This window comes from Alligator sinensis, unplaced genomic scaffold, assembly GCF_000455745.1.
Source record: "Alligator sinensis unplaced genomic scaffold, ASM45574v1 scaffold1295_1, whole genome shotgun sequence".
In the NCBI taxonomy this organism is placed as follows: domain Eukaryota; kingdom Metazoa; phylum Chordata; order Crocodylia; family Alligatoridae; genus Alligator; species Alligator sinensis.
The window spans coordinates 1,515,669-1,530,779 of record NW_005841880.1 but is presented as its reverse complement, the minus strand read 5'-3'; the positions used below and the strand labels follow the sequence as shown (position 1 = coordinate 1,530,779).

The window sequence follows — 15,111 nt, the reverse complement described above, 5'->3', positions numbered from 1 at the left end:
TGGGGGGGGGTGGGGGGGGATTTAAAAAGCTTGCGAGACTTTTAATAGTAGCAGTTAAAGTGGCGATATCAATCTTTGTTTCGTATTTCTCACTTCTGTGGTTTGGCCGCTTTTTCGCAGCCAGGCACAATTTCTTTTCTTTTCTTTTCTTTTTTTTTTTTTTTCTTTTGTTTTTCTTCTTCTTTCTCTCCACTCAAAATGCTCAGTAATGTGGACTTTTCCCTCTGAACTCGTTGGCTTTAATTGCAAACTGATTATCTGCTTCATCGCGTAATTAGTTTGCTTCATAATGTGGGTGACTCCTTGCTGGCTCAAAAGGACCTAATTTTTATGACTCTGCTGGCAGAGCTGGGCAGACAGTGGGGCTTTCTTTTGAAACGTGGGGGAGGCGGGTGCCCACGCAGCGGGCACGAGTAGGACCCGGGGGCTGGACTCCTGGGTTTGCCCTCCGGCCAGCCCTTCATCCCCTTGAGTGGGGGTGAGGCAGCATTTCTGCCTCGGTTTCCCTATCTGGGAAACGGAGATAATATCTCACTAGCTGGGCAGGTGGTTAGTTTTATAACCTCTCTGGGGACCAGGCTGTATTGACGGAGGGCCCTGCTCCCTGCCTGGGACTCGGAGCTAGCCTCATAAGTGGGTTGTCAGCCTTAATTTTTGTAAAATGCTTGACAGTCCTGGACCCTTTCTCTCCTATCTGGTGCAGAGGGAGGGGGTGGGGGATAAGGGCAGTGATGACCAAGGGCACAGGGCAGCAGCGACCTGTGTGCAACCCCCCTTCCCCGCCTTGTGCATCCCAATTCGGTGGTGCTGCTTAATTAGCAAGTACCCTGAGCTGTGACGCTCCCAGCGTCCTGGGCAGGTCTTGAACGAGCGTCCCGTGCAAATCTCAGCCGGTTTTCCCCTTGCCCTTGAGGAGGGTAAAACTAGAAGTGGAAAGGGGGAGTGGGGGATCCTCAAGTGCTTGCAAATCCCAGGATTTTAGGGGTGGGGGGATCAAATGCCTCTGGTTCTGAGCACTTGGGGCTGCTGCTCCCAGCCGGGTTGCCCAAGCTGGAGATCTCGGCTGTTGTCTCAGCGCTGGTTCAGCCTCTGATGATAACAGGTTCTGGAAGGGAGAAAATGGAGCTGGCGGGTGGAAGGCCCTGCCGGGGAAGCGATGGGCACGTGCATTTAAACATGCAACTGTGCAGCTGAGCTCTCCCTGCTGCATCGGGGCGGTGGGAATCCGGCTCCCCCCCCCGCCCGGCCTGGCCTGGCCTGGCCTGGCCTCTCTGACTTTTTTGCCTTATTTTAATTTTTCTTTTTTGCTTCCACGGCCTCCGGGCAGCACCCTCCGCCCCCACTTCCCCAGGCATGTTTCGAGCATTGTTGACCTTCTGCTTGTTCTCTGGATGTGTGCAGGGTAAACCGAAGCCAGGTTTTTGTTGGGTCCAGTTACAGATGTGCACGCGACACGTCATCTCTGCCCATCCCTGGACACGTCACCAAACCCAGCTTATTTTTAGCCTGGTTTTTTTTGGTTTTTTTGAACAGTCGTCACTCTCTTCCGAGCAGCTGTCCTCGTGGGAGGTGGATGGGGATGGCTCGGCGTGCTCTTCCTCTAGCACCTCTCGCCCTGTATTGAAAGTGGGCCCCACCCAGCACACAATCTCCCAGGTGCTGGGTCCCGTGGGAGCAGGAAAGAGGGGGCCAGTTTCTCGATCTCGCCACCTCCGCAGGAGCCTCCTCTTGCCACCTCCCCGGGAGCGTGCAAGAGAAGTGGCTGAGGTTGTGCGGTGAGTCAGTAGCGAAGCTGTCGGAGTCCCAGCCCACTGATTCAAAATGCTAGACCCTGTGGTCTTTAATTGGCTTCCAAGGAAGCTAATTAGGCTTCTGCATAAAATGGGGAAGGCTTCTTGCAAGCAACCTCCAGATCCTGATCTGCTTTAAGACCCACTCTGGTTCGGTTGCGCTTGGACAGGGGGGCAGAGGAACCCCCTACTCTTTGCACACTACTTGTTCCCGTGTGTCCGTGGAGGAAATAATCCATCTGTAGAGGTCAGTGGGCAGCTGCCGCCGACACCCTTGTCTCTTGAGTGTTGGGGTTGGGAAGGAGACCGCCAGCCCGGCTGCCAGGTAGACTTGCACGGCCTCGAGCAGCCTGGGGGAGCCGTCTGGTCCACCCTGGAGCTTCTCGGGGTTCAGGCGAGCGAGGCGCTTGAAACAATAGCACGGATGCCCAAACCCACGTGCAAAAGCGCTTGCTTGCGCTGACTCCAAACAGCTCTTGGCCCACGACAGCCTAAACCCCAGCTGCGCTCGCTCTTATTAGAAGGCATTTGTTGTATCGGGAGTTGTCCGCACGCACCTCTCGCTGACCCAGCCCCCTGGCGAGCGATGGCTTAATTCAGCCGCCTTTGCATTGCCAGAAAGTGTTAAGCTGAAACTCATCTTGCAGGAAAAAAAACCAAAACCAGTGCCAGTTTCTGATTGGTTCGCGGGCCAGTTTGGGGACTCATAGCGAGACGGAGCCAACCACCAGAGAGGTGACTCGCAAGCTTGCGGTGAGCTGAGTGACGCGTGCTCCGGTTCCTCTCTGTCTATGAATGAATCTCACTGCTGCTTGTAAAGGGAGGGGTGGATGGGTGCACGGAGCCCATGCTTGCCGGGAGGATCTTCCAGAAAGCCTTCTCGCCCTTGCCGTGGTCGATTCGGTTGCAGCCGGTAGCACACGGCGTGGTCCTGACCTTGCGCCTGGAAGCCTTTGCCGGGAGCGGGGGCCCCAGTGCGTCGGGCCCTGCACACACCGATAAGAGGCCCATCCCTGCGTGCAGAGAGCTTATGAGCAAACTAGACAAGGAGGTTAAAAAGGGGACAGAGCAGAGGGCAAGGGGATGTGCCCAAGGTCCCTCCGCCGGCCAGGGGCAGCGATGAGACCAGAGCCCAGGTCTTGTGAATCTCTCTGTTAGCCGAATCCTGGTGAGCGGGGCTAGCATGGGCCAGCGCAGCTGGGGGCTTGGCTGCTGCATCCCATATGCTGCAGGGGAAACATGGTAGGCTGGAACATGGACCAGCAAGACGGTCGCTGCCCCAAAGCACGTACACTCTCGACATGAGATGTGCCGGGCGTAAACTGCACCTGCGCTGTTGGAGGGAGATCGTAGCCACGGTGGTTCAGAAAATGTGCGAGAAGCTGGGATTTGGGCAGGCTGCCTCTTATCCCGATCGTGCAGTTGGTCCGATAGACAGACGTGTGGGCTGTTGTACCTTGTTTTGGGTGCGTTTGGGGGCAGGGGCCATCCACGGATGTAGCTATAGCAGCGGGGGCCCTGCGCCGTTGGAAAGCCGGTCAGGTCCGAGAAGGTGGTTTTTGCCCAGAAGGGAGGAGGAATAAGCCGGCCCGTTAGTGGAAGGCATCTTGGAGGGCTTGCATGGGTGTCACTGGGCCCTGCTCTGCTTTCCAGGCTTCCCCCAGCCCTTCGGGGGCTGCCGCTGGGTGGAAGAGGAAGAGCTGCCATTGTCTCTCCCAGGGAACTACTGGCCCTTGGAAACCTGCTTTTGTCTCCCGTCTTCCCCTCTGCCCACAGCATTGTTAACGAGTGAACGTCCTGGTGTCAGGCGTGGCCTCAAGGTCTTTCCCAGCCAAGAGGCTGGCTCAGCCCTTTCACGGGTCTGCCTCCCCTGCCCTCTTGCTCTCAGCACTTTGCGCTCTCTAGCAGCTCAGCTGAGATGCTGCCAGGGTCCCGTAAGATCCCGGATCTCCGGCCGCGGACAAGCCCCCGTGGTCTGGCAGCGACCTCCAGGAACAAGGCTTGAGGCTTTCAGGTTTTTAACTTTATTCTCTTTGCCACTGACATTGCGTGGGCTGCACAAGGAGACTTCAGTTCTTCCAGTGATCCGGGCAATTGGGCCTGGACTCATCTCTGTTCAGGCCACAGACTCGAGCTGGCAGGGACTCTTGCTCCTGCTAATACCAGGTTAGGGCTAGCCTCCCCCCCGCCCCTAGTTAGACTGCTTAGTGGCCTAGTTGGATCAGCACGATGCAGTTTTAGAGATACTTATGTCGGCATGGCTTATTTCCCCTGACCTCGCCGCACGGCTGTATTGATAGGGCGGCATCCCCGTTGGAGGGCCGTGTCGCGTTAGCCACAGGGCCGGCTTCTGAGCGCTCAGCACAAAAGCCAAGCTGTGCACACGGGAGAGCTTTGCCCTTCATCTAGACCGTGCAAAGTTCAGCAGCCCCCACAGCTTGGGGAAGGTCTCCTGCAAACCGCGTAAGTTATCATGAACAGCTCCCTATGGAAATCGGTTGCCTTGCTAGGTTTCTGTTCCTTGCCCCGTAGCAAGGCCCATCTTGGTTCAGCTGAGAGTAAACCCACGGAGGGCTTCCTAGTCAGGTCGGTGTTCACAGGATGGGTCCCTGCAGCCTGGTCTCGCGGTAGGTCCGTCCTGCACTGCCGTCGCTCTGTGACGCTTGGGAGCAGTCGGTCGTAAGCAGGGACCCACAACATCATGCGTGCCCCGGCGTTGTGGGACCAAGCTGCAGTGCATTGGACCCAGCTGATAGTGCCGATGTTGCATTACTCGTGGTTCCAGAAAAGGCTGCCCGAGGCACGCAGCAAGGACATGCAAAGAGAAGAAGAGCCACTTGTGGCTTGGAAGTCGCAGGCTGGGTGTTGGTGCCCTGGGGAGCGCTGTTTCAGGGGTGGCAGTGGCTGGGCTGGTGATAGCAGGGGCTTATGACCCTGGTCTGGAGCAAGTCCGAGCCAGTCCATGCAGCGTACCTTGCAGCAAGCACCCATGTCCGTGCTCGCTTGGGAGCAGTGCCATCACTTGGGGTTGGTGACCTAGTTGGACCTTCAAGTGTATGCGTGCCCTCGGCCGAGACCCCGTGTGTGGACAAGACCTGTTGGTTGTTAAAAACTCTCTGTATGGGTTCATGCTCCTACAGATTGCAGCTGTGCCCTATCCCAGGGACTTCGGTTCCCACAACTACACACCTCAGCAATGAGGGGTGCAGTCCTGGAGTACTGTATCTCTTCCAGAAGTGATTATACTGGCACAGCTGTACGTTCATTGACCTGGCTCCTTTGCAAAGCGGGGGGTGAGGGGATGGGGATGAGGTACACAGCCTTATTCGACAAGCGAAGTACAGCTCGGGTGACACGAGCTACATCCACACTAAGGTGTTTGGGCTGGATGTACCGGTATTCCCCTGCCTGTCAAGATGCAGTGTAATATGGGTACATCCCCAGAGCGTTTCCTGTGTATTGAGAGGATCTTCAAGGGGCTTTAATAAACTGGATTCAGCACCCCTTTAATGCTGGCCTGGGCCTGAGGCCCGATTCCACTGTAATTCCTGTCCCCTTACGGAGATTGGTCGGTCATAAGGCGATGGCTTCCTTTGCACGGAAGCTGTGCTTCTCGCTGCCAGGAGTGAAAGTGCGACTCGTGTTGCGCTGTCGTGAATGCAGAAGGGGCTGGAATGAGGTTCCTTGCTCTGCCTCCTCCCCATTCCCCAGCTCTCACCTGCCCTACAAATGCAGTTTAAAGCAGCGTGGCTTCATCCCTGTCCCAGCCCCCTTTCTTCCCCGCACCGGGCGTATGTAAATTTGGAAAGCCCACGCTGCAAGAGAGCTCGCAGGGTGTGGCTGGGGCTGGGAGGATCGCTGAAAGCCGAGCCCGGAGGCTGCGCGGGGAGGCAGGTGCAAAGCCAGGCTGGCTCGGAGCCCCGGTCACGCAGCCTGGCTGGGTGGGGGGAGCAGGTTAATGGTTTTCCCAGAGCGGGTCCCCCCGTCCCGCGAGATCCCCTTGAAAGCATTAACTGCATCACCTCCGCTGCTGGAACCAGTGAGGCTTTGCCCAAGGGCATCCTCTCCACCCCACCGAGGACGCAGGAGACCTAGGTCACCTTGTGCCCAGTCCAGTGCCCTCCTCCACATCTCTGGACAGTGGCAGGCCACTTTCCTGCTCTGGATCCGTCTCTTTCTCCCTTGTTCAACCTCAGCCCAGCTGGGCCGCAGGTCTGGATCGGGTCCTGATGGGATCGGGGTCCCTGGGGTCACAGCCTTGTCAGGCAGGCGGCAGGGGTCTCTTACTAGGCATGGGCCATTGCTTTTGCTTAAGCTTCCCTCCAGCAGCTCAGCAGGGATGCTGCCAGGATCCCATAAGATCCCATATCTCCGGCTCTGGATGTGGCCTGGCTGGTTCCAAGCCAGCAACCTTGGGGCTTTCAGGTTTTTAACTTCTTTCTTTCTGCCACCGACTTGCAGCTAAGTCGGGCTGGCCGGCCTCTGCACCACGCCGCAGGGCTGGGTTTGTAGCAGGGCGGAGGGGGTGACTGGCTTTTCCAGCAGCCCCTTCTTCTGCTGTGCATGTGCGTGCCTTCGGCTGGGAGGAGCCGCAGGGGCCTGGGGAAAGGGTCATGTTGTAGGTGTGTGTGTGTGTCGGAGGGGAGGAGGGAGTCCATTATCTGTGGGTCAGTGGCATGGGGCTGGGGGTGGGGCCGTGCGGGGACCAGTCTGTCCTGATCGGGGCTCTCGGATTGCACAGGCTTCAACCCAGGCAGGCGGGAGGCTTGCAGAACAGGCTGCCCCCACCCCCACCCCCAGCCTGGCAGGGCCCAGCCTTCCTCCTGCATTAACTCGGGATTAATGAGGCTCCTGGTTTAACCCTTGGCTCCCTGCAGCCTCTGAGAAGGTGGGTCCCGGGGACCACGCTGACCCACGCTTTCTCTTCTCTTTCCCCTCCGGCAGGTTTGCACAGGCACCTGGATGAAGCAGAAGCAGCCCAAGAGCAGTGACCCCCGACTGGCCGCAGCCCCGCGGGAGGAAGGCAGGCAGCCGGCCGCTGGCGGAAGCTGGAGCTTGCAGCGCAGCTTGGGAAGTGCCTGTCCAGCCAAAGAGCCTGCGATGTGCAGGGCTGCAGCCTGAGCCAGCCCGACGGGGGCCTGGGTTGCAGGAAGGGGACTTGCTGCCGGGTCCCTGGAGAAGGGAAGAAGGACCCAGCCTCTCCCCCCCGCCTGCACTAGCAAAACCTCTTGGGACATCTGGCGCCTTGTGGCAGAGCAAGGCTTTGTGTAAAGCACTGGTCAGCACAGCAACGCCCCCAACCAAGGAGATTGACTCCCCCAGACTGGACCCCCTCCTGGAGCCCCGGCCCTCCACCGCTGCCCCTCCAGGGCCTTGCTCCCTGGTAGGGCCCTGCTCTCCATCCCCCCCTCCTGCTGCACCCTGCCGGGCATCGTGCCCCAGCTCCCCCTCGGCTCCAGGGCATTGCACCCCAGGTGCGTTGCCCGCCCCCTTCCCCAGGGAGCTGCCTCCGGCTGGCAGAGCCATGAAGCTGCAGGCCGTGATGGAGAACCTGCAGCGGCAGCAGCGAGCCCGGCTGCAGCAGGAGCTGGAGGCACGGCAGCAACAGGAGCAGCCGCCACGGCCACGCTCCACACCTCCGCCACCGGTGCAGCCGCCACCGCCAGTCCCCGGGCACAATGCCGCCCTTGCTGCAGGGGCCTCGCCGCTGGCACGGAGCCGTAGCCAGGACCCAGCCCTAGCTGAGGAAAGCACGGAGCCTGAGAGTGCCCGGATGCAGCGGGCACAGATGGCCGCCCTGGCTGCCATGCGGGCTGCAGCCGCCGGCCTCAGCCACTCGTCCAGCCCGGGTGCATCGGATGAGAGCCAGGCCGAGGAGGAAGAGGAGGACGAGGAGGAGCGGGGCGAGGAGGACGAGGACGGTGACGGCGGGTACCAGCAGGACATGGGCTCTGAGGATGATGACGACCTGTGAGTATGGGGCATGACCTGATGGCTCTCACGGGACTGGCATCAGAGGCTAATGCAGCAGGGCATAGGCTAATGCAGGTGTGGGCAACCTCAGTGTCACATGGCAGATCGTGGAGGGGGCAGCAAGCAGAGCAGCAGATCAGACGAGTACAGGGTAGGGAGCAGAAAGCAGAGCAGCTGATCAGGAAGGGGATCAAAGTTGGAATTGGAGTACGGGGCTAATTCTTGGCAATCCTTAACTTGTAGCAGTAGTAGGCTCTTATCTTCGACACCAGGCCCAGGGTGAGGACAGGGCCAGGAGGCTATGTTGAGTGTGGGCTGAGGGGAGGATAACACTGCTTAAATCCAGCTGCTTTGCCTACAGCTTGACCCTGGCGATGCAAATGAGCACAAACTCGTTCTTGGTTCGGGCGCTCAGAGCTGAGCCTCCGACGCAGATTTTGCATGAATGGAAACTATCTCGCTTGCATTTAAATGAGTGGATATTTTTAAAGTCATCGTCTCCTTGAAATGCAATGGCTGGTGTCGGGGGCAGGGATCTGTGCCCTGAGCTCTCAGTAGGAATCGCTGGGGGCGGGCAGGGGCATGAAAGGGGTGCTGTAGCCTCCAGCCTGTCTGATTGTGGTGGCCTGATCCCGCACGAGAAGGGACGAACCCGAGCGTGTGCTTCTGGGGCCCTGCTGTGTTTTCAACCCATTGGGGTGGAGAGTCTTTTCCAGCCCCCCTGGCTGTTCACCGGTGGGTGTTGCAGTGCAGCACTGCGGTCTCGGCTGTTGCTGAGACCCCAGCCCAGAGGCAAGACTTCCCCACTGAGGGGTGGGGGGGGCTTTGTTTGGATAACACATTCGAGATGATCTCTGTGTGGGACTGAAGCCTGGCGGGGAACTCTGCTTGAGCCCTATACTGTGCCCAGTGCAGGACCAGAGCACCCAGGGGTACCAGCTGCATTAGAGCAGGGCACAGTGCTACATTTTCCACTCTGGGGGTTGGGGTAGGGTCCAGGCACAGCCTGGCATTAAACTATTGCCTCTTCCCCTGGCAGCTGCCTGTCCACGCTCGCAGTGTACACAACCGCTGGAGAGAGGCAGGAGTTGTCCCTGAACACCTCTGTGCCCCTGGATGCCACTGCCTTGCCCTTGGAGAGCAGTGAGGCCCCTCAGGGTGATTAAACCTCCCTTCCTATGACATCCATATTCCTCAGTTGACCAAATTGGCCATTGCCATCCTAAAGCGGAAAGCGTTTGTCACGTCAAGCCTTTGCCTGGTGGGCTTGAGTTCAGGACTGTCCAGCCCATTACTAGAGGGGCTCTCGAGGGGCTAGATTCCCGTACCTGCCTAGAACTACATCCGCGCTACAGCTCAGGCCAGTTGAATTCATTATGGTGTCTCTGGAGGCCAGTTTGCTCTGGGGAGATTTCAAAACCCAGGGCTGGCTTCTGGCTGGAGGTTTTGCAGCTGTCCCCAAGGAAACTCTTCTCAGACCAAGCAGGCTTTTGGCTCTGACTTGAGCTGGCTTCAGGCGCTCCAAAGGGGCTGCTCCTGCCGGTGATCCCTGTCTCCGATGACAAACCTGGTCTGGGCGGGTGGTGTCTGCCTGTTCAGAAGTTGGGGTGAGGAATATTTTTTTTTTTTTTTTTTTGCAGATGCATGAGAACTATGACAGTTAGTATACTAACTAATGGTAGGGGTCTTGTCTGCTGCTCACCTCACTCTGGCCAGTCCCCTAAGTCCCGGGCAAGGTTAGCTGTTGCAACCGGCTCTGTTGGAGCATCTGGAAGCTGCAACCTTCCTGGTGCTCCTGTACGGTGGAACTGAGAGCTTGCAGCATGAGACCTGTTCAGTCCCAACGTTGCAAGGCAGCGTTGGGACTGAAGAGCTCCCACCCCAAACACACACCCCGTGCAGATCAGGGCCCCACTGTGTGCTGCCCTTAGTGCAGAATCAGAGCCCATCGCTGCCCTGAGGTGCTAAGCAGGGAATCATCCATCCCATGCAGTCTGGGAATGTGCATTGTTGCTGCCCAAAGCTTGGAGCTGACGTGCGATTCACAAGATCAAGGCAATGGTTGAATGCTGCCCCGCTCTGATGCCTCCGCTCTTGGTGGCTGCTCCAGGTGTGGGCTGTTCCTCCGAGTACTTGTTGGAGATAAAGCAGGTCCGCCATGCGATCGAGCTCCTTTGCTTACCCCCAAGGACGCCTGTGTCTCCTACAAGTGTCGGGTGGCTTAGCATTAAGCCTCTTCAGTTGTCAGAACCAACACTGGGGCCTTCTTCTAGCCCCTGGGAGAGGTGACCCCACAGCAGAGCACTGCCTGGGGAGACGGCTCTTCTTGGAAGTGGCTTTGAGCCTGGGAAAGCTCCTTCCTCCCCTTGTCCCTGGCTTTCCCCCAGACAGGAGCCATCTCTCTCCAGTCGGGTATCAGGTAGCCAGGAGGAAGCTTGCTGGCAGGCTTTGATGGATGGTGGAGGTTTGGCAGAAGGCCTGGGGTGGGGGGAACAGAGCTGAGCGACCTCCTGACCCTGCGGTATGGTGGGAAGACGGGACGGACACACATGCTTCCCAGCCCGTCTCCAACCAGCATACGAAAAGCTGGTGCCCTGAAATAGTAAGGAGCGCTGGCATCAGCCAGCTGGGGTCCAGCTAGACCCCGTATCTCCTCTTGCCTCTAGGCCAGTGCTAGCCGCTTCATCCGGAGGGGTCCCGGCGTAGCTTCCTCTTGGGAAATCGGGAGGAATTGTCTCCCACTCTCCTCACTGCGAATTGGGGCCCTGCAGGCTGCTGGCACGCGGTGCGAATGGGGATTTCCTCCTGCCTGTTGCAGATCTACTCCCCTTCTGGTGTCCCCTCCGGGTCCTGCCAGGCGCTGTTGGAGGGGGTTCGCGGGGTTGGGATCGCTAAATCGGGGGGCAGTGTTCTTGGCAGGCTTTGCTACGAGCTGCCCGGACCATGACGGATTCTGTCTTCTTCCTTTAGGAAGCGCAAATGGGATGAAGGTGACTTTGAGGAGGACCTGGGGGAGGAAGAGGATGAGGAGGAAGAGGAGGAGGAGGAGGAGGAGGAAGACGACTACGAGGAGGATGAAGAAATGGGGGAGGAAGGGCTTGGCTCGGCCGAGGCGGTGAGAGCGGGGCAGGGCTCCCTGCTCCTCCGCCAGCCACAGGCCCCTCAGCAGTACCGGGGAGAGCCGCAGAGGTTGCCTGGGGGGCAGGACCGCCTCTCGTCCGGATTGAGCCATCAGGGACACTCGCAGCTGCAGCAGCAGGCACCAGACCACGGAGACTGGACCTACGAGGAGCAGTTCAAGCAAGTAGGTGCCCGGAGAGACGCGCGGTGCTTTGATCACTTGCTGGTTGCTCTGAACGCCCCTGCCGCCTCCGGGGTCTAATCCTCCGGGGTCGTCAAGGCGGGTCCATCGCTCATCCGCGCCCCTGGGAGGAGGTGGTTCTCCTGCGTGTTCTGAATTGAGATGTCTCCGGAGGCGCTGGGCATGGGGTTGCGTCGCTGGCTAAGCCCCAGGCATCACTGCATCCAAAGCTGCCCCGGGCAAGAGGCTGCAGTGTCCTTGTCCTTGCGTGTGTGCCGGCAGTGAAGCTGGGGCAGGGTGGATCCGATGCTGCAGAGGGGCAGAAGCTCTGAGATGCGCTGACGTGCCCAGATTGGTCGGAGGGGGCCCCGTCCTTCCCTGCCCTGTAGCTCTCTTGCATCCATTGATTTTTGGCTGCTCCGCTGGGAGCTGTGCCATGGGTTGGAAGCAGGGTTTTGTCTTTCTGGTGACTGTGCCTGCAGGCTCTGGGCTGGCTCCTGACACAGGAGAGGCTGGGCACCGTGTTGGGGACAGCGTTACACGGAGGTGGTGATGCCCCTGGAGGTGTATAGTACGTGGATCCCTCACCCTGCATGGACAGCTGCCCTCCTGGGGCTAAATGGGTCTCAGGGGGGCCTGGTTTTGCCTTGATTGCACAAAGAGCAGGGGAGGGGTCTTGTGGCCTCTCATTTCCGGATCAATATGTCTTTACCTGCGTTGCTGAGGTCATTGAGCTTCTAACATCGTGCATTGGTCTGGCCTCCCTCTGTGCAATGCTTGCTTTGCAAACCTGGAAGGAAACAGATGTGTGCGCCCTGCCCTTCTAGCAGCGCAGGACCTGGCAGTCCTGGTTGCTTCAAATCTATCTATTCCCTTAGGGTTCAAGTCTGTCTCTTCCTGGGTCTGAGAGCGAGGGGATCCTCATTGCCGAGCCTCCCTGCCTCTTGGCCTGCCTTCCCTTCCTGCTTGTATGAGCACAGACCTCCGACTGCGGCCCGGCTTGCTGCATTTGAGGGGTTTCGCGATGACAGCTAAATGGTGCAGGCTCGCCTGGCAAAATGAGCCTTTCTGAATGCAGCGAGGCCCTGCAGACCGCCTGGTCCGGGACAAACCGGAGCTTCGATGGCCAGGCGGAGAGAGAGAGCAGCCCAGAGCCGCCGTTTGCCTCCAGAACCACGGCTGGAGGCTCCTGGAGAGTGAAACCCAGGAGAAAGCGAGTCTAACCCCTGCCCCTGCCCCCCACCCCTCTTCCTCTCCCTTCTGGCTCTGTGTTTGTTGAGCCTCGCTCTCTCCTTGCCTTTCTCCCCCTCTCCCGCTGATTGGTCAGCCCTGCGCATTGAATCAGTAAGCTGCTGGCTAATAGAAGGAAATGTGCTTAAAGCAGGACTCCCCAGGGGCACAGCCAGGCGCCTTTGATGTATGTGTTTAAGTACATCAGAGTTTAGGCTGGGGGAGGGGACGGGGAGCAAACAGCAGCAGCAGATGGGATCCAGATGGGGGGGGTAGGGTTGTGTGTTGCTTTTGGGGAGGGGGCTTTTAATTCCCATTTATTTAGGGTTCGTCACAAGGAGGAGAGCTGGGATCCCAGCAGAACGGCTGCCTGGTGTGATCCGCCCAGGGTGCTGGGAGAGGGACGAGCTCGGTTCGAGCAGGGAAAGTGCCTGCCCGAGAGATGACGGCTCCTTGGCGTGGCAGGTAGCGAGCGTGGCCCCCCGCGACGAGCGGGCAGGCGGGCGCGCGATCCAGGTGGGATCCGCGTGATCTGGTCCAAGCAGTGATGGGATAGCTGTTCCTCGCCCGAGGGCTGCGGTCCTGCTTTCCGGAGTAAAGCAGGCTTCCTAGATGCTGGCATGCAAATAATTCGCCTCAAATGAGTTGCAGGAGGGAAAAGGCATGGTGTGGTTTTGCTAAGTGTAAAAGCATGTAAATAAGGGGGTGGCTGTAGGCAGAGGTGTGACTGCAAGTCAGGAAGCTGAGTAGATACCCGGGGATGGGATCTCAGTACAAGAGCTGAGTGCGTTTCCAGCTGGCTCAGGTCTGCCTCTCCGATCTGTGCTATGCCCCAGACCTCCCCAAAAACAGTATCATCGAATCGTAGAAAATGAGGCTTGGAAGGGACCTCAGGCGGGCATTGAGACCAACCCTTGCTCAAAGCAGGACCAGCCCCAACTACATCACCCCAGCCAAGGCTTTGTTGAGCCGGGCCTTCAAAACCTCCAAGGATGGAGACTCCCCCACCTCTCTGGGTAACCCTTTCCAGTGTTTTACTGCCTTCCTTGTGAGAGCTTTTCCTAGCATCCAACCTCAACTTCCCTTTGCTGCAACTTGAGCACATTGCTCCTTGTTCTGCCGTCCGCCCCCACTGAGAACAGCCCAGCTCCATCCTCTCGGGCATCACCCTTCGGGTTTGGGTATCTTTGGCTTTGAGCTTGCGGCCCGAAAGGATGGGGTGGGAAGGACTGCACCGAGAGGAAGTGACTTGGCTTCAGGTTTGATGTCACTGGGTGATAGGGGTCGGAAGCACCCCCATCACCAACATCACCAAGTCCCAGCCCGCCCGGAGCCCTTGCGATGGGTCTGGCCCTAACGTTGCAGGTGGGAGTAGCTCCCCTACGTGCTTGCTTTCCAGAAACTCTGCAGATCCTCCCACACTGGTTACAAGCTGGGGTTTAAAAATACACAAATCCTTCCTGTGTTCGCTCTTATTTACATCCACCTCTTGCTGTGTCTCTGTCTTTTTTTCTTTTTTTTTTTTAATGTGGTGGTTGTGTTCTTCCTGTAAATAGTGGCGGCTGTAATCTCTCCTTCTAATCTGTGAAAAAGCTCTTAGCTCTCTGGCTGTGATCTTCCTGTCTTGTCACCATGGCGATGTCACTTCCAGACCTTGCTCCCTCCGGGTTCTCGGGACATTACAGCCTTTGCCCCCGACCTGTTAGATCCCCACCCCAGAACAGGACCCTATTCTCCCGGGAGCCTGAAACGGCCTGATGCAGCAGGTTTGCGGCTTGATTTTGTTTTTCCCAGGGGCACGTCGCCGGCTGCAGCGCTCGAGCCCCACGTGAGGCCGTTGTGCAAAGCTAGTGTAACTCGACTGCAAGTGGTGACACCGCCTGGGTAGCCACAGCGCTGCCAGCCTGCGCCGGCTGATGCAAGCCTCGGGGCGCTTGCTGTTTCTCTTCGTTGCGCGATTCCTGCCGCTGCGGCTTTGCGCAAGACCTGGGTTGCATTTTAAGGGGAGCGAAAGTGGGGTTTCGCTTGGGTTTTGCAGGTCCTCTTTTGCAGCAAGCAGGTAAATGACAGTTTAGGAGCCCTCTGCTGTGAAATCCTGAGTGTTTTAGCAAGCCGACTGGATTTTGGGGCCAGGGGAGGGGAATGGGATGAGGCTGCAATGTTGTCCGAGCGATCGGCTCCACCTGAGCTGGCCAGGCTAACCCTGGGGTCTGTTAAGTGCCGTACCATCCTGAGCAGGGCTCCGGGGTAGTGGAGACACGCTGTTCATGCCCAGCTGACTCCTCTCCCCGCTGCCCCAGCTCCAGGGGAGACCTTGTGGGGGGAGCGCAGGAGATGCTGCCAAGGTTTGATGTAGCAGGTCTGGAGCTAGCAGGGATGTTGGTGCACCCAATGGATCCAAATCCCAGAGGCTGGGACTCCTCGAGTCCCCACTCCCTGCAATCCCTTGGGTCACTCGATCATCCCAGCCAGGCCCTCCCTGTGCTGCGGGTCTGCTTTCCAGCCTGGACCCGAGCCTGGCAGGCTGTCCCCGTGGTATAGAAACGTCGCCCCGGCTGCTACAATCCCCGCCCGGGAGCGTCCGCTGCGGGCGGAGGAGCGCGCGCTGCCGACCTGCTGGGTCTGGGGAAAGCCTCTTCCCCGGCACCGAGCGTGCGGCCTCTGGATCCCCGCCAGCCGCTTGCTCAGCGAAGCATTTGGCCAGGAGCTCCAGTTGGCCGCCCTCCAGCGCGTGCTTTCGAATGCTCTCCAGCCCCAGCTGATTGGGCACGGCCTCTGCAGGGAGCAGCCCTGGTATTGCTGGGAAGCAGCAGCAGG

At 58.6% G+C, this 15,111-nt stretch overlaps 1 protein-coding gene across 4 annotated transcripts in view; it reads left to right on the top strand.

The window, feature by feature from the left end:
• ARID3A (AT-rich interaction domain 3A) overlaps window positions 1–15,111 on the top strand; it is a 56,818-nt gene that overhangs the window by 1,642 nt on the left and 40,065 nt on the right. For all 4 annotated transcript variants that reach the window (XM_025196424.1, XM_014528038.2, XM_014528037.2 and 1 more), the window contains exons 2-3: window positions 6,735–7,760; window positions 10,734–11,067. In XM_025196424.1, the coding sequence (XP_025052209.1) occupies window positions 7,315–7,760; window positions 10,734–11,067 (780 nt within the window). In that variant the 5' untranslated portion in view covers window positions 6,735–7,314. The remainder of the gene's footprint in view (window positions 1–6,734; window positions 7,761–10,733; window positions 11,068–15,111) is intronic.